This window comes from Furipterus horrens, unplaced genomic scaffold (assembly GCF_987537825.1).
Source record: "Furipterus horrens unplaced genomic scaffold, mFurHor1.1.pri manual_scaffold_11, whole genome shotgun sequence".
NCBI lineage: Eukaryota > Metazoa > Chordata > Mammalia > Chiroptera > Furipteridae > Furipterus > Furipterus horrens.
In genome coordinates this window covers 19978043-19998411 of record NW_028327181.1, presented here as the reverse complement: position 1 = coordinate 19998411, position 20369 = coordinate 19978043, and the positions used below count along the sequence as shown (strand labels likewise).

The following is a 20369-nucleotide window of genomic DNA, read 5'->3' as shown; positions in this document are numbered from 1 at the left end:
CTGTGACCTCTGCCCCCAAACCCTGGGAGGCCCTGCAGAGACCCGAAAGGCAGTCCTGGGTTTCCATCAAGCTATGCCCCCATGGCCCTGTAGGGTAGTGACTTCAGGAAAAGTGGAGCCCAGGGATGTCATTGGGGCAGGAGGAACCCAGAATTGCTGTGCACAGATTCAGACCTCTGGACCCACCTCTATCCCTTCCTAATTCAGCTGAAAGAAAAGCCCCCACCCCCACCCCAGCCACGGAGATGCCAGGCTGGGGCTCCCTCCCCAGGGTCTCAGTGGTTAGGCCAGCCCCACCTTTCCCTGCTGCAGGCTGGTGCCATCTGCCAATAATCCCAACGTGGTAGTGCTAGTGCCCATTTTGCAGAGGAAACTAAACCCCAAGGCCAGGTGGGGACTGGGGGAGTTCCCGTGGGAGCCAGGGGTCACAGAGCTTGCTCTTGGCTACCCAGGAACGTGAGCTCAGATGGAGCGGAGGCCCGGCGGCGACTTCGGGAGTGCGAGGGGCTGGTGGACGCACTCCTGCATGCGCTTCAGTCAGCTGTGGGCAGGAAGGACACGGACAACAAGGTGGGTGGAGCGGGACAGGACGGCCCCAGCAGGTCCCAGGCAGGGTCAGTCTTGCAACCTCCCTCAAAGGGTCAGGGAGATGGAGCAGAAACAGGGCCCAGGGGGTTTGAATTATATGGGTGCACAGAGTGGAACTGGCCTGCACATCTGGAGCAGCGTGGGCCACCTTGTAGTGACCATACTGTGAAGTGGGCCTGCCACAGAGGCCAGACAAGGTTCACCTGAAGTAGGTGTTCCACCCTTTTCCTCTCGGCCTCTCCCTGAGGGCTCTTGCCCACGTTGGCCCCCTAACTCTGCCTCCATTTCTCTACACTCCCGGTCCACTCAGCACACACTGGCTGTGGCTGCTCTTCACTTAGAGCAGCAGTTCTCAACCTGTGGGTCGTGACCCTTTTTGGGGTTGAACAACCCTTTCACAGGGTCGCCTAAGACCATCGGAAAACACATATATAATTACATATTGTTTTTGTGATTAATCACTATGCTTTAGTTATGGTTGGGGGTCACCACAACATGAGGAACTGTACTAAAGGGTCACGGCGTTAGGAAGGTTGAGAACCACTGACTTAGAGGCTTAGCATTCCCTGGGCCTTACCCCACCAGCTCTCTTCTCCCCACAGTCTGTGGAGAACTGCGTATGCATCATGCGGAACCTATCCTACCACGTGCACAAGGAGGTGCCTGGGGCTGACAGGTACCAGGAGGCTGAGCCTGGGCCCCTGGGCAGTACTGCAGGCTCCCAACACCGGAGGCGAGATGACACTGGCTGCTTCGGTGGCAAGAAGGCCAAAGGTGTGTGGGTGGGATGGGTACCCCTTCAGAACCATTCCTCCCTGCCCCGCAATGGGCAAGTGGGGAAGCAGGGAGCCAGGGAAGGTACACCATCTGACAGGCCCATCCTTGACCCTTCTGACCTGTGGGGACTCCAGGGGAGGGCAGGAGAGAACCCATGCGGTGGTTCTGACTGGTGCCTAGACCTAGTCCCTTAGCTCCAGGGGGGTTCTATGGGCCCAGGTTTGGAAAGTGCTGAGTTGATGCCACCTCCTGGTGTTGGTAGAGCACCTGACCCTAAGAAGCTCTGAGGGCAGCACCCTACCCCACCTGAGTACCACCCCCACCTTCAGGGTGCAGGTTCCAACATTGCCCAGCAGCTGCCAGGTGGAGTCTACTACCTTCACCTGTCCCACCTGTGTGGGCCTCTTCTGATCCCTGTACTACCTGTGGGCACTCAACCCCCAAAAGTAAGGGGTGAGATTCCACACACTACCTGCTCAAACCAGGGCGTGCAATGGAAGCTGAGACCCCCTGGGAGGGCACGGGGTGTGCTGCCCGCTCAGGCTCGTCTCCTTTCTCCTGTGCTTCCTCCGGCCGCCCAGAGGACTGGTTCCATCAAGGTGAGTCCCTGCTTGTCCTGCCGTCCACGCCTGGCGGGTGCAGTGGGCACCAGGGAGGCACCCCCACCCCTTATGCTCAGGCAGGGCCTTCTAGTCTCAAGGCCCTGCCCGATCCCCAGTGCCTTCTCTGGGCAACCATCTCCATGACAACAGCAGGAATGTCAGCCCTGGATTGGTTTGGAAGCCAAAATTCTGTTCCTCTGTAACCTCAGACTTTGCTTCCCAGGATGGGCTGGGCCTACAGCTGGAACTGGAGCAGAGCCAATGTGGGCAGGGCCTGGGTTTGTCCCTCCTGTGGAATTGGGCGTGTGTGGCTCACACAGGGACTATATAAAGGCCCCAGGAGGCCAGGCAGGGTGGGGGCTCCAGATAAACTCCGCTGCCTTCCAAAGGAGGAGAAACTCCTTCATCAGAGGTGGTGATGCACCCGCAGAGGTATACAGGTCGAGGCTGACAGGTGTTAGGTGGTGCTGCTGCAGGGGCTTGGCCTGTGAGCAGGGTCTCTCCTGGTCAACAGAGCCTAGGACAGTGTAGATCCTAGACAAGCTCAAGTTTCCCCATGGCTGGGACCCATTGGCCCCAGCCCTCGTATAGCCAAGCATGTCCTGTCCCTACCAGCCCTCAGCTTCCCTGCGTGTAACTACCCACCAGGCAGCCACAAGGAGGCCATTGGGCAGGTCTGCAGTGCAGCTCCCAACACCTGATGGGAGATGAGTCCTGGCTGCTCAGGGCAAGGCTGGGACAGCCCCAGGCCCCACTGCTACCACTGTCCTCTCTGGGGTCCACCTGCCTACCTGAACTAAGGACACCCCACTCGACTCCTCTGGCCTCTGGGTGCCTAGTTCTAGGCATGGGAGTGCTTTCTGTTCTCTGGGCAGGAAAGTGCTGTGCCCAGCCCTCCTGACACACACCTGCCCACCCACGGTCTGCCTCACCTCCCACTGCTCTTCTGTTCCAGGGAAGAAGGATGGTGAGATGGACCGGAACTTTGACACGCTGGACCTACCCAAGAGAATCGAGGCTGCCAAAGGTGAGTGGGTGGAGGTGGAGTCCAGGATCAGGGCTGTTCAAGTAGTGAAGCTTTGTGCCACTAAGCAGGCCTAAAGGGCTTTAGGGACCCGATGGGGAAACAGGCCTATAGGTGTGGGCTTCCCCAGAGGACCATCTAGTCCCCAGACATCTGCAGAGGGCTTAGAATCAGGGTCAGTGCCACAGGTCACTTCAAGCCAGGTCAGGGGATAGAGAGGCCAGGCACTTGCTGGGTCACACAGCTTTGGAGTGAGGCCCTCAGAGAAGGGCAGGGCTGGCCAGCAGGCCCTCTAATGTTAGTCAAGGGGTTTGGGTACTAGGAGGGTGCAATCAGATCCAGTATGGAGGCTAGGCCAGATCACCCTCATTCATGCAGGGGCAGAGGAGTTTGTGTGTCTGGTGGAATCCTTCTATGTGAGGGCATTGTTCTGTGCGATGGCAATCCAGCCTGGATGAGAGAGAGATCCCAGGCCACAGCCCACCCTGGAGCCCAGATGCTCCCAAGCAGAAGGGAATGGACCAGCCACAGAATGTGTCGGGGAGCATCACAGGCTGAGGAATCAGCCTGGGTCAACACCTGAGGGGCAATGTGTTTGGGGAATTAGAAGCCTAGCCAGGCTGGAGAGGAGAGAGCATGGGACATGAGGACATGTGATGGCATGTGAACGGAGGGGACCAGGAGGTAATGTCCAGGAACAGGCAGAAAGCTGCCTTAGAAAGCTGCTCAGCCCCTCATCTCTGGAACACCTTAGGGGAGCTCTGCTGCCAGGCTTGGACCTCTGAGGATGGGCTCTGTTGCTAAGGGCATGGCCCTGGTAACAGCCTCGGTTATCTATGGGAGCTAGTCCTGTTGCTAGGGAAGGTGGGTCTTTTTGCTAGGCCCCACTTTCCAGTTGCACAGCCTCTGTTAGCTACTGGGAGGGTGGGCCTTGTTGCTAGGGACTTGGAGTCCTGTTACTAGGGGAGAGACCCTGGTTGCCACCTTCTCCCCATTGGTCAGCCTCCTGGATGCTCTGATTGCCAGGCAGGTCTAATTCCATTTCTTCTGCAGCAGGGTCAGGGGAGGAACAGGATCTCCCAACCCACTGCCTCTTCCTTGAGACTCTGTTTGTTCTTCTGTGAAATGGGACTGTTTTTTTCTCTTGGGTGACCATAACATTGTTAAACATTCCTGACTGGTTCCATCCGTGGGTTGCAGCTCACCTTTGCCCTGGGAGTAGGAGGGAGGGAGAGTGGGGTGATGTGGGGAAGTCTGGGTGACCGTAGGTAGCTGGTGCTCTGTGCCCAGGCTTTGAGTTGCTGTACCAGCCCGAGGTGGTACGTCTCTACCTCTCCCTCCTCACGGAGAGCCGAAACTTCAACACCCTGGAGGCTGCGGCTGGTGCCCTACAGAACCTCAGTGCTGGCAACTGGATGGTGAGAGGCCAAGTCTGGCAGGGAGGGGACAGAGAGGGGATCCCAAGCATCCCTGTCGCTGCCTGCCCCTGCCTTTGCCCAGACTGGGGGAGAGGGAGGAGACACTGATCCTTCCCAGGTCAGGAAGGTTCAGGGCACTGGGGCTGCAAGCAGTGTGCCCTGGGCGATGGGGTGTGGGGGGTCTGGTGGAGGTGGACTTGAGCTGCTGGTGTAGGGTTTTGTCAGGAGGACGGTCCAGCTGAAGGGAGTGGTCAGGGCCCAGGTGGGAGAGTGCCCTTTCTGTGTGGTGGCGCGACTCTGCGTGCTGAGCATGCTCCGCCTCCTCTGCTGCCGCAGTGGGCCACGTACATTCGCGCCACGGTGCGCAAGGAGCGCGGTCTGCCCGTGCTGGTGGAGCTGCTGCAGTCCGAGACTGACAAGGTGGTGCGCGCTGTCGCCATCGCCTTGCGCAACCTTTCGCTGGACCGGCGCAACAAGGACCTCATTGGTGAGGATGCAGGTGGGGTTGAGTCTGGATGCGAACCGGGTGGGTGGCTCTTGGGGTCCTGCCTTAGGGGCTGAGGGACCGGTGGTTCAGGGGCCTGGCCTCGCCCCCATCACTCTGTCCCAGCTTCTGGAGCTCCAGTCTTCCTCACCCTGTCCGAGCCTAGCCCCCGGTGCGGGCTCCCCTCTCCTGAATCCCCCTTCTCCCCACAGGGGTGGGCAGAGGCGTGTCCTAACACCCGACCCTGCCCCTCAGGGAGCTACGCCATGGCCGAGCTGGTGCGGAATGTGCGCAATGCGCAGGCTCCAGTGCGACCAGGGGCCCACTTGGAGGAGGACACAGTGGTGGCCGTGCTCAACACCATCCACGAGATCGTGTCGGACAGCCTGGACAACGCACGCTCGCTGCTGCAGGCCCGTGGCGTGCCAGCGCTGGTGGCCCTTGGTGCCTCTAGGTGGGTGGGGAGGAGGGGGAGGGGGGGTCCGTGGGTGGGACTGGACACTGACCCCGCCCTGGGCCTGGCCACAGCCAATCAGTGCGCGAGGCGAAGGCTGCGTCCCACGTGCTGCAGACTGTGTGGAGCTACAAGGAGCTGCGCGGTGCCCTGCAGAGGGATGGCTGGACCAAGGCGCGCTTCCAGGTGTGCCGGCGCCGCCTTTCCTTTCTCACTTTGCCAGGCTGGGTCCCCTGCAGGAGTGCCCCTGACCCCCACCCCTGTCTGTTTTGTGCTCTCTCCCCTCTAGTCGGCTGCTGCTAATGCCAAGGGGCCCAAGGGAGCACTGAGTTCTGGAGGCTTTGATGACAGCACACTGCCGCTGGTGGACAAGAGCCTCGGTGAGTACCGGGTGGGGTTGGGGGGCGTCAGAACCCATCCCTGAGATTCAAGAGTAGCCCTTCCACCCAGCGCATTGATGGCAACAAGGCTGGTGAGAGTGGAGGAGGGAGGCTGGCCTTCTTACAGAAAAAAGGGTGTCCCCTTTCCCTGTTGGTAGCCTTCTACTCCTCTCCACCCATGGTGTCCACACTGGTGCCAAGCTGTGTGTGTGCCAGGGGTGGGGGAGTCTGCCAGTGGGTAGGTGGCTCAGGAGGAAAGTGCAAAGATTTAGTGGTGAAGGGTATACAGGGGCGCTGCGGCCAGCTGTGCCGTGGGTTTACCTGCCCTGGTCCCCTCACTGCTGCTTGCAACCAGCCAGCAGCTTGCTTGTGTCTTGCAGATGGTGAGAAGCCAGGCAGCCGGGATGTGATCCCCATGGAGGCCCTCGGCCCAGGTGAGTACAGGTGCAGCCCTGCCTGTTTCCTGGTGGGAAGGAGGGGTGCTGCGATGGGCCAAGTGGTGTTGCTATGAGTCTGTGGTGCTGGGAAGGCCTTCCCAGGAGGTGCTGGGTGGGAAAGAGAGATTTGGTTTAGGGGTGCTCAGGGAGTAAAGGGGTGAGGCAGCCAGGGAGAGGTCAATGCCCAGCTAGGTCTCTAGTCTGTCAGCTGAGGGGAAGCTGGAGGGTCCTGAGCTGCCAGGGGGGAGCAAGTGAGCCCCTGGAAGGCCTGAGCCACTTGAGGCAGGGGCTGGTGAGAGCTGGGGGCAGGGGCTATGAGAAGACCTGTCCTAGGCCTCCAGGGTGGTGCTGGGGCAGGACAGGTAAGTGCCCTCTCCAATCTCCAGGTGCACCCTGTCCCAGAGGCCCCTGTCTGGGCTGAGCGGGAACTCTGCCCTCACAGTTCCTCCCGTGCCCCCACAGATGGATACTCAACGGTGGACCGGAGGGAGTGGCGGGCTCGAGGCAGTGCCCCTGCAGGGGAGAGCTCTGAGAAGGAACCTTTAAAAGTGAGTGGCTGCGGGTAGGTGCCCAGGGAGGTGCATGTGTAGTGGTTGCCTTGCAGAGGGGCTCAGGTAGGATGGCCTGGGCCCTAGGGGCCACCTGGAGGGAGTTCACCTGTAGGGCAGCTGGGCAGGGAGACTGAGCCCAGAGAGTGGCCCCTTCTCCTCGGGAACCTCACATCAGAGGCAGTCTGTGGGTGCAGCTGGTTTGAAGCTTACCCTCATTGGGCGGGAGAGGGCACGTGACAGAGGTCATTGCCGGACACAGTGGGCAGAGTCCTGGAAGTCTGAGCACATGTGTCTGCACCCTGCTCTGCCTGTGTGTGCATGAGCAAGGGCCCTTCATGGTTTCACCCCCCCCCCCCCCCCCCAGGGCAGCATCTGCCACCTGCTCTGTGCCAATCCCCTGGCTTTGGGCACAAACCTCGGTGCATCTACTCGCCCTTCTGCATTTGTGTGAGCCACATTAACTTGGCTCCCCTCCCCCTAGCCCTCCCCTCCTGCACACCAGCATGGCCCTGCCCCACTGACCAGCCTAGCCCCCACAGTCAGCTCTGACTAACCTACTCTGTTCTGCCTCTTAACACCCGCCTGCCCACTGCCCATCTGCTGCAGCCTGACCCCAGCAGGAAGGCTCCTCCGGGGCCCAGCAGGCCCGCGGTCAGGCTGATGGATGCTGTTGGGGACGCTAAGCCTCAGCCCGTTGACTCCTGGGTCTAGCTTGCATGCCTGGTACGTTCTCTCCTCTGGTTGTTTGTCCAACTGTTTCCCATTCTCTGGGCAGGGGATTTTGTTAATCTCTGCTGGCCGCATGCTCTGTTCTCCCTGCGTGCTCCCTGGTGGGACCCTTCCCCGCTCTATTGCCTTGAGCCCAGCTGCCTGAATGCTCATCTCAGGGAAGGACAGGCCAAGTCAGGACCCTGAGGAGATGGGACCAGAGCAGGGATGCCCACCCCCGCCGCCCCCATGTTCAAATACCCAAGCACATGGCCTCTGAAGATCAGCAAGTTGAGATTGGCCCTGGTGCTGAGTTCCTCAGGGTCTGCCCACACTGCCCACAGCATCTGCCTTTGTATACACCTCCATGCGCCTGGTCTGTGAGGGCAGCCCCTGGCCCTTGAGCCACCCTGCTCAGCCTTTCCCTCTCTCCTCAGGGCCTGGGCCCAGCCTTTCATTCTTAGGAATCTGATCATGGGAAGAAGGGAACTCCAGGGCCGGCCTGCACAGGCCCTGTGTGGACTTTGGAGCCCCCTGTGGCAGGGGCCAGCAGCGCCTCTGCACCAGATCCAAGGCTGGATGTTCTGGACCTGCCTACCTTCCCACCCCCTCACTCCCTCCCTCCTAACTCCCTAGGCAGAGTTAGCTGTTTACTGACATGGTGCTGTGTGCGAATGAGAGAAGGTGATGGAGCTGCAGGCCAGGGCCCAGGGAGGCGGCAGGGAATGGGGCCTGGCTTTGCTTTGGGGTCAGAGGAATAGGAGAGCGTGGCCCCTGTACAGGAGAGCTGGGCAGCTGGCCCCGGGGACAGGCAGCTGGGCAGGGAGGGGGGCTCAGAAGGAGTTTGACTCTGGAAGGTAGATGGGATCCCCTGGGTCCCAGCTCCCACGCTGTGTGGCAGAGCAACCACCAGGGCACTGACCACAAAGAGAGGGTTAAAGACAGCAAAATGGGGGTCCAGCTGTTCTTGCCCCCACCCTGCCCAAGGATGTGTGGAACCTCAGTGCAGTGGGGGGCTTCCTAAGTGACACTGGCCCTGGTGCGGCTTCTGCATCCTGTCTGCCGGAGCCCAGGGGACTGACCCTCAGCAGCAGTGGGGAACTGCTATTCAGTGCCTGCTGTTTGTGACTCCAAAACAGAAGAAAAACACTGACAAAAAGCATTAAAAACAAAACCAAAATAAGACTGTATTGGTAAACATGTACATTTTTGTAAGAAAATTTAAAAATTAAAAAAAGAAACTTCTTTCATGGCTCAGACCTCTTGCCACAAGCTGATTACTCCTCCCTGTTTGCCAGGTGGGGTGTGGGGAGCGGTGGCCCCAGGTGTCCAGCAGGAGCTCGGCTCTCAGGCCCCATGGGTGTTCCCTATACACATCCTCCCAGACTCGCTTTGATCCTCTCTACATTCAAAGGGCAGTGGACTTGCTCCTGGGTGGTTACCTAGGCCCTGAGCCAGAGTGGTGTCCTGGCTAGAGGTTTCTGGGCAGAGGCAGGCTCATCCAGGACAGGGCAATCCCTGGGGAGCCTCTGAGGTGACCAGAGGTTCAGGCAATCTGGGGGTTGGGGTTGCGGGCAGTTAATGGATTTAGTGGAAGCACACCAACTCTACCTCATTACTCACCAGCTGTGCAGCCTGATCAGCGCCCGACTGTCTCTTCCATAAACGGGGCTGAGCGGGACTGGGAAGGTGCTTCCACTCTGCCACATAAGAGTCCTGGGGGGCCAGGTGCTGGAGAAACCATGCCTGGCACTGCTGTAGGGCTGAGCCCCCCATTGCTCAACACCTGCTTGGTCAGAAGATTGGTGTGAAGGGTGGCCAGCTGCCCTGTTCTGGTTTCCCAGGTGAGGGCGTGGCCCAGCCAGCAGCTGTCCACCCAGCCACTGGAGCAGCAGTGTTGGGGCTGGGAGCCCCCTGGGCACACAGGCAACATTAGCATCTAGTCAAGAGCAGTGCTGTGTGTGCAGTGTCACAGTGGAGGGTACCAGGGGAAAGAAGGCACAGCACAGTGGTTGAAAAGAAACACAAAGCTGACCTTTTATAGCCAAATGTTTATTTAGATCTTTAATTACTGATTTAGTATCTTTTAGTCATGATATTGGTACATAAGGTTAGTAACAGTCAATCAATTTTAGTGAAGTTGTATTTCCTTCTTAAAAAGAAGAAAGAACTTGGGAATCAAAAGGTGTGATGTGTAGTTCACAGCGTTACCACTGAGGCACTGCTGCCACCTGGTGACTGCAAAGCTCAAGGACAGACTGAAGTGCAGAGCCCAGGTTTCCAGATGTTCCCAACTTCCCTCCACTTCCTGTGTCCAAGGGCCTGTCCATGTAAGAAACCCTGCTGGAATGCTGGTGGGGCTGAGTGACACTGTCACGGGCACCAGTCGCCCTGCTTTGGTACTGTTCAGAGTTGTTGCAGCGATTTTACGCGGTAAGCAGGTTGCCCTTGGGGTGGATCAGTGTGACAACCTGGAGTCGCGTGCAGAGGGGCCAGTGTGGGCTGGCCTCGGCCTCGCAGGCCTCAAGTGTACTGCCTTGAGGACAGACCCCAGGACTATAGAAGTGGGCTTGGCCGCAGCACAGCCATCACACCGTTAATAACCAGATTTGGTGAGCAGCCCAGAGCAGGTAGGAAGTCAAGGCCGTGCTGGGCTGCCCAGACCCACGTAGACCGCCTTCTCCAGGCCATCTGGCGTCTGTGAGTACTCCAGGTAGGAGGGGAAGTATGTGCACTCAAAGCGGCTACTCCCACGCACATGGGCCAGAAATTCCGGGGCTCCTGGGAAGATGACATTGTCAGCCAGCAACACTGTCCCCTTTCGTAGCAGGCAGCACTCCTGCAGGGGACAAGACAATTGGAGGGTAAGGGTCGGGGTGCCCAGCGAGCCTGCTGCAAACCGACAGGGCAGGTGTACCTGGCCAGGTGGAGGCTCCCTATGGTGGCCTGATGATGGGGTTAGCCCCACCCCGCTCCTAGCTCCTGGGGTCACAAGGGTCTCTGTGCAGCCCTCCATCCCCTCCCTGGTAGTGACCACGGCAGGAAAGCGCTGTGCTGAGTGCAGGTGCCACCTCTAGAACATAAGCTGAGGAAGGACCGTTTCCTCCTCTCTTCACTCCTGCATCCTTGGCCCCTAGAACAGTGTGTGGCATCCTTGGCTCCCTAAACGCTAGCTAGATGAGTGAGTAGAGGTAATGATGGGGCCAAGATTCATGTCACAGTGCTAAGACCAGCAGGTCCTCCATCACCTGGTGCCAAGAAAACGTGGCTTCCCCAGGTGGGAGAAATGCCTGGTGCCCCTGTGCATGGCTTCTGAGGGTGGTCACTAGAAGTACAATCTGGCCTGACCGGCAGTGCTGGCGGGGTCGGGGGTGCAGAGGGGGGGCCAGATCTTCCCACCCTGCCCCTCAGGGATTTGGTTTTGACATCCCCAAGCCCTGGCAATTGACATGTGCCATTCTGTCAGTGACTGGGCCCTGGGCAGCCAGCTGCCACTCCCAGGCCTGGGCTTTGCAGAAGAGCCACCAGACACAGCCTTGGTCCGCCAGCATTCACAGTCCCTCTGAGCTACGGGAGGAGCGGCTTAGATTACGTGAAACAGCAGAATGAGGAGCCCTGAGAGGAAATGTTTACCATGGGTGGTGGGGGTAGAGAGACTAGGGCAGGGGTCACCCCAAGTGGCCTTGTCTCCTGGATTTGATTTTGGAAGCACAGATTTATTATTTTTTACATAATCACAACAGTTTAAAAGGAGGGAGGCAATCCCAAACATGAAAAACAAAGTCAAACAAGTGACTCCAGGTGGACCTGACATTACCGCAGGACCACATACATGGGGCATCTCCAAGTGACTGAAAATTGTGGGGCCGTAACTCTGCACCCCTCCAGGGCCATGCCCTAGGACAGAGTCTTACTGGGGTCTCAGCCTTCCTGGTGGCGGCTGTGGTTACTTCTAGGCTGTGGGCTGTGGGGAAAGCCAAGGGTCCTTGGGGCAGAGCTTTGGAAAATGCACAACTGTGAGGTCAGCAAGGCTGGGACAACCCATAGAGGCAGAATTTGAACAGAAAGTATCATGAATCATGGAGCATTTTCTCTTAAAAAAAAAAACTTTCTAGCAATGTTGCCTAAAAAGGCCAAACAGAGAGCTGCCCTGGGCCAGGTCCCTGGAGGGCAGCTCAGGGGTGGGGCAGGGAGGGCACAAGGTGAGCTGGGAGCGAGGGCTCCAGCCTCGGGGGTCATGCTGAAGGACTCAGAGGTGCCCTGGCCACAGATGGGACTATCAGTGAGTTGAAAGACGCCAGGCCCTAAAAACCATCCAGTTAACCAGGAAAGAAGGAACGAAAGGAAGAAAACTTCAGCCAGCTTTGGAGGGTGCTAGGGCCAGCCATCCCTGCGGAAGCCGGTCGGGGGAGGAAGGCGGTACTTGCACTGCCTTTCCGCAGACACCAAGTCTGTGGGAACAGGTCCCCTGGAGACTTGTGGTCAGAGCTCACAGCATCTGAGTGAGCCTGCTGTGCTAACCGCCGAAGGGAGGGAACAGCGTTTGGAGGACCTGGGTGCCAAGTATGAGGCGATTTTAAATTGTGTCCACAGTTCACTGACCTTCAAGAGGTGGATGTGTTCTGGGCTTAGTGATTGGCTTCTAACAAAGGGTGTGGCTTCAGAGACTAGGTCATACCCAGCACCCAGCCCCTCGTGGCTCCTTCTGTCTGTCTCTAGCTCTCTCTCACCTCTGGCTTTGGGGGAAGCCAGCCTCCATGTGGTGAGGACACCTCAGGTGGCCCTGTGGAGATGCCCATCGGACAAGGGACTGAGGCCTCCTCAAAGTGGCCATCCGACTTTGAACTGTCACCTGCCCCTGCCAGCCCCTTACTCCCAACAGAGGGGGGGGGCAGCAGGCCCTGACCCAGCACGAGCCAGAGGCCTGCAGAACCACAGGTGTGAGGCTGCAGAACACTTGCCTAAAAAGTATAGCCATTCCCATGTGTGACTTCTCTTCTTCTGGGGCAATGACCAGCCCTGAACAAGGAGCACTGAGAAAACTATTAGTTTCCTGGTTACTAAGTGGCAATATTTGCTGTTTTTCTGTAATTATCGCACACACCAATGCTGCTGAAATCCTCCTTGCTCTCTGTGATGCAGGCCAAGCTGAGTTGGCCACCTGGTTTCTGCCCTTAATCCCCGATTTCCAGGTTCATGCCCCTCTACCTAGTAGACCTCCCCTGGCCCAGGCATGCTCTGAACAGCTGCCCCACACCTGACCCATGGGTCTCCTTGTCATCTCCCCACTGACCGCCTGTCTCGGCCAACACAGGTAACCAGCCCAGATTCTAGGACCTGGTCCCCTCCTTCCACCACCAGTGCTCACTACCTCGCCGAGGTTCTGGATATCTGCACCAAGTCATTCCTCCCCAGTCTCCACACGTCCAGCAGGGATCCTGCCTGAAGACGGGTGTAACCTTACCCTGACATGCTTAGAGCTCTCACACCCCGACCCATGTGGCATTTGAGCCCCCCACCCACCCACAGCCCCAAATCAGTCCGCTCCTTCAACGTTCTGTGCCCTTTCACACCCACCAGAACCACTGGGTTCGAGGTGCTGCCTAGCCTTCAGCCATGGCTCCGGTGGCCATGCCTCTGGTGCTCACATTCTCTCTGCTCTGGGCAGAGTATCTGGCCCGTGGGGGAGTGGAGGTGGGTGAGCGTAGAACACATAGCGTGGGACAGCCCCAGGTTGGCCCTCAGACAGGGAAGCTGGGGTGGGACAGAGCGTCCCAAGCCCTCCATGAAGGCCAAGGAGCTGCTAAGAGTCCCCTTGACCACCGGGAGGGACAAGGCAGTGGTTATAGATATTAAGCTCCATGTGTCAGCTCATTACATGGCCCCACACTCCATCCTCCTGAGACAAGGCAGCCCCGTTGGTCACCACTTGGTACTGGCTCAGCAGCTGGCACCAAGGGCTGGGAGAGTCTGGAGGTGGGGGTATGGGGGGCTGCACAAGGAGCCTCAGGAGGAAGAAGGGCAGGAGGCGCTGGTTTCCCTAACCAGCACCAGCTGTCCAGTTGGGAGAGCCCGCACGGCCATCAGGCTGCTTCCCTTCTGCCTCCTCTGCTCTGTGCCCTTTTGGATCAGACCATCTGGTCCATGAGCTTACCCCGCCCTACTGCCCTGGCCCAGGCTGCCCTTTCCTCCAGTCTCCATCCTGCCCCAGGGCCTCCAGCAGTCCTCTGGGATCCCTGTGCCACCTGTGGCCCTCAGGGCCACTCTTGGCAGGGCTTAGCTGGAGCACCCAGCTCTCAGAGTCTGAGGCCCACTGACCAGGCAGCCCCTGTGCCAGCAGCCCGCCCATCCCGGCCAGGCCACACAGCTCACCTCCAGGAGGAGTGTGTCTGGCAGGTACCGGTCCTTCCAGTGGTCGAGGAAGACCATGTCCAGCGTGTCCACATCATATTTCTTCTTCAGCTGGGGTATGACGTCCTGGGATGCCCCGACAATAACAGTTACCTGGAACAGTGTTCCATCAGTACCGGTGCTTAAGGTGGTCAAAGAGGCCACCCAGCCTGGGCACCAAGGCAAATGCCCACCAACAGCTTTTCTAGGGTTCTGGTGAGACAAGTTTCTATTCTGCCCCTTCCCTCTGGAGGGTTTCCTGCTCTGTGGAACTGAGCAGAAAGAATGCCCTCACAAACTGCTGGGGGTCCCATGAAACCTGGTGCAGGAGGCTCCGTAGGCCTGGCTACAGCAGGATAAATATGGCCTTGAACCATATGGGGTGGGCCCCAGGCCATCCCCCTCCCACCTACCCACACCCAGCCCCTGTCAGTGTCCACATCTGTCACTGGGGGACGTGTCGCACCCTGTCCTGCAGGCCCGCGAAGTCCAGCATCTGCTGGGTGATGGCGGCGTAGTCAGGATTGAGCTCGATGGTGAGCAGGCGGGCGCTGGGCGGCAGCAGGCGGGACATCCGCACGGCCGAGTAGCCGCAATAGGCCCCCAGCTCCAGCAACGTGGAGGGCTGCTGCTCCCGCACCACTGCGTCCACTATCTGACCTTTGGGGGCCAGGAAGATATGTTAAGTGTAGGCAGGAGGAGACCCACTCCCAGTCCTGGTTCTGTTCCTTCTGGCTGAGCAACAGCCCCTCCCAGTGCCTGGCCCCCAGCCTCCCCCAAGGCCATGGTCCCACTATATACCCTCCCTCCGGCAAGCTCACATGGTCCCTTATGCCTCTGTGCCTTTCCACACACTGGGTCCTCTCTTTCCATGGTCCCCGGCTGACTCCTACTGGTCCTAATCCAGAGCTGCCCTCTGCGGAAGCCCCCATCCCTTCCCGCCCATGGGCCACACTCAGGGCCTGCTGGCTCCCCTGAGCTGGACACTTCGAAGGGCTCTGAGGGGGCTGGACAGTGGCTGTAACATCTGTCCTCAGGGCTGGACTTTCGGGTGGCAGCACAGCACATGCCTGTGCCCAGGCTGGAGTCCAAAGGTTAGGAGGCAGCCCAGGGAAGGGTCAAGTGCCTGGGCTGGGCAGAAACCAAGGAGCTCTTTGCACCCTCAGGCCTGGCAGGGACACCCAGGAACCCACTGCCCACCTTGCACTGGCCCCCCACTCTGAGAGATGGCATGTGAGTATGGGGCCTGCAAGGAGCCCCTGCTGTCCCCTCTAACTAATACTGGCTGTTGGTCTGTGGCAAGGGTTGGGGGGACTCTGAGTGGTGGCCTTCTGGGTGGTTTATCAAATGTCCCTCCCCATGAAGTCTCTGTACAACCTTTGCTCCTGGCTGGGCAGGTGGCTTGGGCCCCCAGGGCTCCAGATGAGCCCCTATCCCAACAACCAGAAAAAGGGTGATGACTGGCCCCTCTGGCATGGGCTATGCTGCCTGGCCTGGGGTCCCCATTCCTGTATTCATTGCCTGCTGGCCAGGCCACCCACCTTTCTTGTCACCCACGTTCATGGCCCACTCCTTCTTTAAGCAGTAGGTGTCAATGCTCTCCAGCACGCTCTCTGGGTCCCCGGCCACTGCATGCTGCAGCACATAGCGCAGGATGCGCTGCTCCTTGCTGTCACCCATGAACAGGTTGTGGATGGGCTGCAAGACCAACTCGTTCCAGTAGATAAAAAGCCAGCCACGGCGTCGCAGGAAGAGCAGCAGTGCCAGCAGTGCCAGGCACAATAAGGCTGCCAACAGCAAGGGTAGGGCTTCCAGCATCTGGGATAGGCAGGGGTTGGGTTGGGGAGGAGGGCAGAGGAGGGAAGGGCAATAGAGGGAGGGCAGCCAGCTTCAGTGTTTTGTGGTTGGCCAGGCCCCTTGGGTTAGTACAGACCTGCCCTCCTGGCTCACCTACTTTCTCCTTAGTTTGGTGGTGCAACCATTGGTACCCCTTGTGCTGATGGGGGCCCAAGGTTCAAAAAGTCAACTAAGTGCCCCAGTGCCAGGGGAGCATAGGCCCAACCCCTACAAAGAGATTCCTGCTAGGACCGAATCCTCAGGCAGACGGAGCAAGTGTGTGTCTGACAGTCCTGCCTGGGGGCCTGCTGGTCATAGCCCCCCTCTCTGGGCACTTTCTGCAGAAGGTCCTGGGCCCCTGCTGGAAAGGACCCCCACGGGGCAGGATGTATGAGGCAGGTGAGGGGATCACACAGGGAGAGGGCATGGTGCCTGCTTATTCCAGTCAACAAGTGAGGACACGTCTCGTCTCCCAGCCTCTGTGGGAAGGGAGGTACCTAACTTCCAGACATGCCAGTTAGTGAACCCAGGTGGGTGCCACATGGACCGCCCTCCCCACCCGACATTCTGCTTTTTGCAATTTTTCACTTCTCTGACTCTCTCAGGCCCCCACCCGCTGGCCTCCCCACTACCACCTCATTCTCCTTTTTAAAACACCCAGTTGTCTCTGAGCAAATCAACTCTTCTCCCTACTCTCATCAGTTACTGAATAAAATCTGTCCTCACGGCTTTAGCCAGCGTCTGGCTGTGTTTCTCGGTGACACTGCTCTCCCACAGGATGTGCAGTGCTCCACAGAACCCCTCCAGGACTTGGAAGGCAGCAGGCACTCAGGGAAGCTCAGTCTCAGGCAAAGGACACAAAAGTCCCTGGCTGGAAAAAACACAAAGCTAGCAGGCGAGTCCTGGGGGAACTTCCCCTTTTTCTACATTGTGGGCAAGGGTGGGGTGGGAGTGGACAGTTGGGGTGGGGGTACTGGTGGTGTAATGAGGCCACACCACCTGGATCCAGTCCTCAGGGGTCTTGGGCTACTGTCATTGCCTCCCTGGTAGGGCAGCCTTTCCCCTGAAAGGAAAGGCCTGGGGGCACCCCCAAGCCTCCCAGAAGTAACCTGTTGGGGATATCACTGAGCCCCTTGGGCCTGGGCCCCCACAGTTCTCTCATTCCCAAGGTTCTGATCCCTCTCTAAGACCCAGTGTGACTCACTCTAGTGAGGAACCTCACTCTGCAATCCCGTCACAAGGTCAAAGTCCTCCCCCCACAGACAGGACCCCACCCTAGGAGTCTGGATCCCCACTGGAAGTGGGATGCCCCTCTTCTGTCCGGACCCCTATCCGCAAGTCGGATCTTGCCACACAGGCACCGAGATCCCACTCCTTCAATCAAGTCTGCCAGCTCCCGTGCTGAGACCCCCACCCAAGATCGGATCCCTTCTTCTGGGTCCGAATTCCTCACCCCTCAAACCGAACCCCTACCTCCAGATCCAGAGACTCCTACCCGAGGTCGGAATGCCCCCGGCCCAGCAGTAGGTCAGATTTCTTCCCGGGTTGAACCCCGCAGCCGTGCAGCCGTGCAGCCGCGCAGCCCTGCAGCCCGCGCGCGCGCTCGCCTAGCCTCGGCGGACACGCGGGCGGGCGGCGCAGGCAGCGCGGCGGGCAGCCCAAGCGCCGCCGAGGCCCCGCTGGCGGCGATGGCGGTGCGAGCGGCCCCGCTTTGGCGAGTCCCCGGGCGCTTCCGGTGGCGGACGCAGGCTTGGGCGGGCGGGGTGCGGAGCGCCGCGCGGGACACAGCAGGTAGGGCGGGGTCCGGCCGGGGTGACCCCACGCGCAGCAGTGTCCCGAGGACAGGATTCCTCCAGCTCCCAGCCACCCCCAAAGCCCTTCCCAGATGGAAAAACAAACGGCTGGGGGACCCTGCCAGAGGTCCTGCTGGGTAGTTTTCAGTGCTTGCTCACCCAGCCTGAGGTTCCCTGGGACCATCCTCTGCACACCCCATTGCCACACCTGGCCACCCCCGTCCCAAGGCCCTAGTGGCCTCACACAGCAAGCGCTGAAGACACACACGTGCAGGAAGTCAGCGAGGACACCTGGAGAACCAATGCGCTCCGAACACCCACTGCCTGCCACCACTCTGTAGGTGCCGCGGGGGGGAGGAAAGGATCTGTGGCTCAACCTCCTGCAGCCGCTAAGGGACACTGACCAAACCAGGACAGTATTCACAAGGAGTGCTGGAGTGCCATCAGCGGGGCTGGCCACTCAGGAGGGTTTGAGTGAGTGTCGAAGGGCCTGAGCAAGGACGGGGTGAGGGCTCCCTCCCAGAGCAGCTGTGCCAAGCCGTGTGGGAAGAAGAGTGGTCTGGCCCTTGGCCCGTGGTGGGCTGGAGTACAGGACGGACTGCGTGTGTAAATGGGCAAAGCTGTGTGCTGTTGTGGCCTCAGTGGACGCAGGGGAGTCAATGAAAAGATCTGTAAGCAGGAGCTGACCCTGTGGTCACCAGCCAGGGCCCTTCAGGCTGAGCGTTATGCCATGGCCTAGTTTCCAGTTGTGCAGGAGGTGGTGCCCCAAGAATTCTGCCCCCAGTGCTGGGGTGATGAGCAGATAGGACCAACTCCAACAAGGACACCTGGCCCTATTTTGAGTCTCCTCCTCTCCTTCAGCCCTGCAGGTTCTCTAAGAGCAGAATGGTGCCTGCCCCTGTCCCGGGCTTGGGGGGAAGCTGATGCCTCCCCTGAACAGAAACCAGCATGACAGCGCTGCTGGTTTCACCTGTTCCCTAATACTTGCTGCCAGGGTGTCCCCAAGGTGGCCGGCACACCTGTGAGCCACTTGCCCTCCCAGAACAGCATGCTGTTCACTCAGCCTTGCCACACTTGCTGGGCTCCTGTGCCAGGCACCACGTTCAGAGAAGAGCATAAAACTAAAGGACAATGGACTCAGAACTCAAAGGCCAGACAGACCTTTCTGGACCAGCCCTGCCTGCTATGCCTGGCGGAGGTGGGGAGGGTGAGGCACTGCAGGGCATGGAGTGCATAGGTGCCTCCAGGTAACCCTGCAGAGTAGCGCCCACCCTGGGGTTCCTTATGGTCCTTCCTACCTAACCCTTCCCATGGCTTTAAAGGCAGATCTCCTACCCTTACAGAAGGCTCCACAGCTGGCCTCTTCCAAGTGATATCAGACCCAGAGGGTTCCTGGGTGTGCACAGTGAGTGAGGAGAGCACACTGCTAAAGATAAGCCCACAATCCACAGGGCCAGCTGCTGCCCCTGCCTGCCACTTGATCGCTGGCTGGGTGGGGTGAGGGGCACAGAGCCAGGCTTAGGGGCAGGGAGACTCAGTGGGGACCCTACTGTGGCAGCAGGAAGGACGGGCACCTGCAATGGAAGGTAGGGGTGTTCTCCTTGGCAAGGCCTCCCCCTGTTGGCCCCACGGGCAGCCGGAGAGATTCGACCCTGCCCAGCAGGCTTGTGCTCCTCATCTGGCAGTGGCTTTGCTCCAACAGCAGTTGGTCCTTGGTTCTCTGGGCTCGTATTGAAGCCATCAGGGTAACTGACAGCGGTTGAAGGTCTCTTTAGCGTCCTTGAGTTGAATTTGGAACTGGGTCCACTTTGGACTGGCTGCTTAAATTGAGTTGGGGCTCCCTTAGATCCATAAGTCCCTGTACAAATATCTCAGGTGCCTTCAAATGCCTCCTCCTGGAGGGAACCTGGCGGAGCCTTGCTTCCTGGTGGACACAGCTGAGTGTCCCCATGGGACAGGCTGCCGGCAGGCCATGGACCGACTGCCTGGACACAGCTCTGGGCGGCTGCTCCCCAGGCTTCTTCAACTGCACCCCAAGGCCTTCTCTAGGCTCCAGCTCCTGTGTCCCTGACAGAGCACAGGCCCCAGAGAGGCCTGTGGGGCATCAACTAAGCCGAGGTCCCTGATGGGCATGGCCCTGGGCATTTTCCCCACAGCCAGGATGGTTGAGGTGGCTGCAAAAATGGCTGCACTCTTCTCACTGACAGGCCCAGGCTCTGATGCTGGTGTGAGGTGTGCCCACTGGCCTTGGATGGCAGACCCAGGGCCATGGAAATTGCCTGGGACAGGCAGTCAACTCCAGACACCCTGGCAGCAGTCTGTGTCTCCCCCCCCCCCCCCCCCGCATGTACTGATAATTTTTTATTCTCTCTTCCTTCCTCCGCAGGGAGCAGGCCTATGCCCGCGCTGGGTGTCCCCGACTTGGGCCCTGGCTCAGAGCTCTCACAGGCTGGCCATGCCTAAGGACACAGCTGCCCTCACCTACTCCCCCCACTCCCTCCCTCCATGCCCTCTTTTTGGCTGTCTCTTGACTGCCTTCCACGTCAGTAGTTTGCAGAAGAGACCCAGATGATGCCTTCTGCAGGGCAGCAAAGACATGAGCAGCCCTCTGTGCCAGGCACAGGCATGGAAGATGCAAGGTGTCTCTGAGGTGACACCACAGTGAGCCCCAGAGGCATTTCAGGGAGGAACTCAGGGCCCCACAGCTCTCATTGTTGTTCAGAGTGGGTTCTGTCCAGAGCCCAGCATGCACCAGGTACCCCGAGAGGCCTGGCTATACCACCCGACACAGGAACAGCTCTTTGTTCTCCCTCACTTATAACAAGATAACCTTCACAACAGAAAGACAGGTGGATGCAAGAAAAACACTTGCATCCTGTCTGGCTCAGAACGTTGGGTGACATTGGAGTTCAGAGCAGTCCTGCCAG

At 59.1% G+C, this 20369-nt stretch overlaps 3 protein-coding genes across 9 annotated transcripts in view; 2 read left to right on the top strand and 1 right to left on the bottom strand.

Annotated features, from left to right (window-relative positions):
* Window positions 1-8191, top strand: part of ARVCF (ARVCF delta catenin family member) — a 39141-nt gene extending 30950 nt beyond the window's left edge. The window contains exons 7-19 of the mRNA XM_090257325.1: window positions 453-570; window positions 1191-1362; window positions 1947-1964; window positions 2923-2994; window positions 4282-4409; window positions 4746-4896; window positions 5149-5347; window positions 5422-5533; window positions 5637-5727; window positions 6108-6161; window positions 6627-6712; window positions 7322-7438; window positions 7861-8191. Of these exons, the coding sequence (XP_090113451.1) occupies window positions 453-570; window positions 1191-1362; window positions 1947-1964; window positions 2923-2994; window positions 4282-4409; window positions 4746-4896; window positions 5149-5347; window positions 5422-5533; window positions 5637-5727; window positions 6108-6161; window positions 6627-6712; window positions 7322-7426 (1306 nt within the window). The 3' untranslated portion in view covers window positions 7427-7438; window positions 7861-8191. The remainder of the gene's footprint in view (window positions 1-452; window positions 571-1190; window positions 1363-1946; window positions 1965-2922; window positions 2995-4281; window positions 4410-4745; window positions 4897-5148; window positions 5348-5421; window positions 5534-5636; window positions 5728-6107; window positions 6162-6626; window positions 6713-7321; window positions 7439-7860) is intronic.
* Window positions 8192-9459: 1268 nt separating this feature from the next.
* Window positions 9460-18832, bottom strand: COMT (catechol-O-methyltransferase). 6 transcript variants are annotated; one of them, XM_090291823.1, is made up of 6 exons: window positions 17123-17291; window positions 16376-16520; window positions 15355-15631; window positions 14280-14473; window positions 13796-13927; window positions 9460-10262 (listed from the first exon to the last, which is right to left on the bottom strand). In XM_090291823.1, the coding sequence occupies exons 3-6, from the start codon at window positions 15629-15631 to the stop codon at window positions 10062-10064; spliced, it is 804 nt and encodes a 267-aa protein (XP_090147949.1). In that variant the 5' UTR covers window positions 16376-16520; window positions 17123-17291; the 3' UTR covers window positions 9460-10061. The 6 variants fall into 6 exon arrangements, with proteins under 6 accessions (XP_090147949.1, XP_090147950.1, XP_090147952.1 ...); XM_090291824.1 differs by having other exon boundaries at window positions 17145-17291; XM_090291826.1 differs by lacking the exons at window positions 16376-16520; window positions 17123-17291 and adding an exon at window positions 18778-18832.
* Window positions 17306-20369, top strand: part of TXNRD2 (thioredoxin reductase 2) — a 47655-nt gene continuing 44591 nt past the window's right edge. For both annotated transcript variants that reach the window (XM_090291829.1, XM_090291830.1), the window contains exon 1: window positions 17306-17440. In XM_090291829.1, coding sequence (XP_090147955.1) covers window positions 17338-17440 — 103 coding nt within the window. In that variant the 5' untranslated portion in view covers window positions 17306-17337. The remainder of the gene's footprint in view (window positions 17441-20369) is intronic.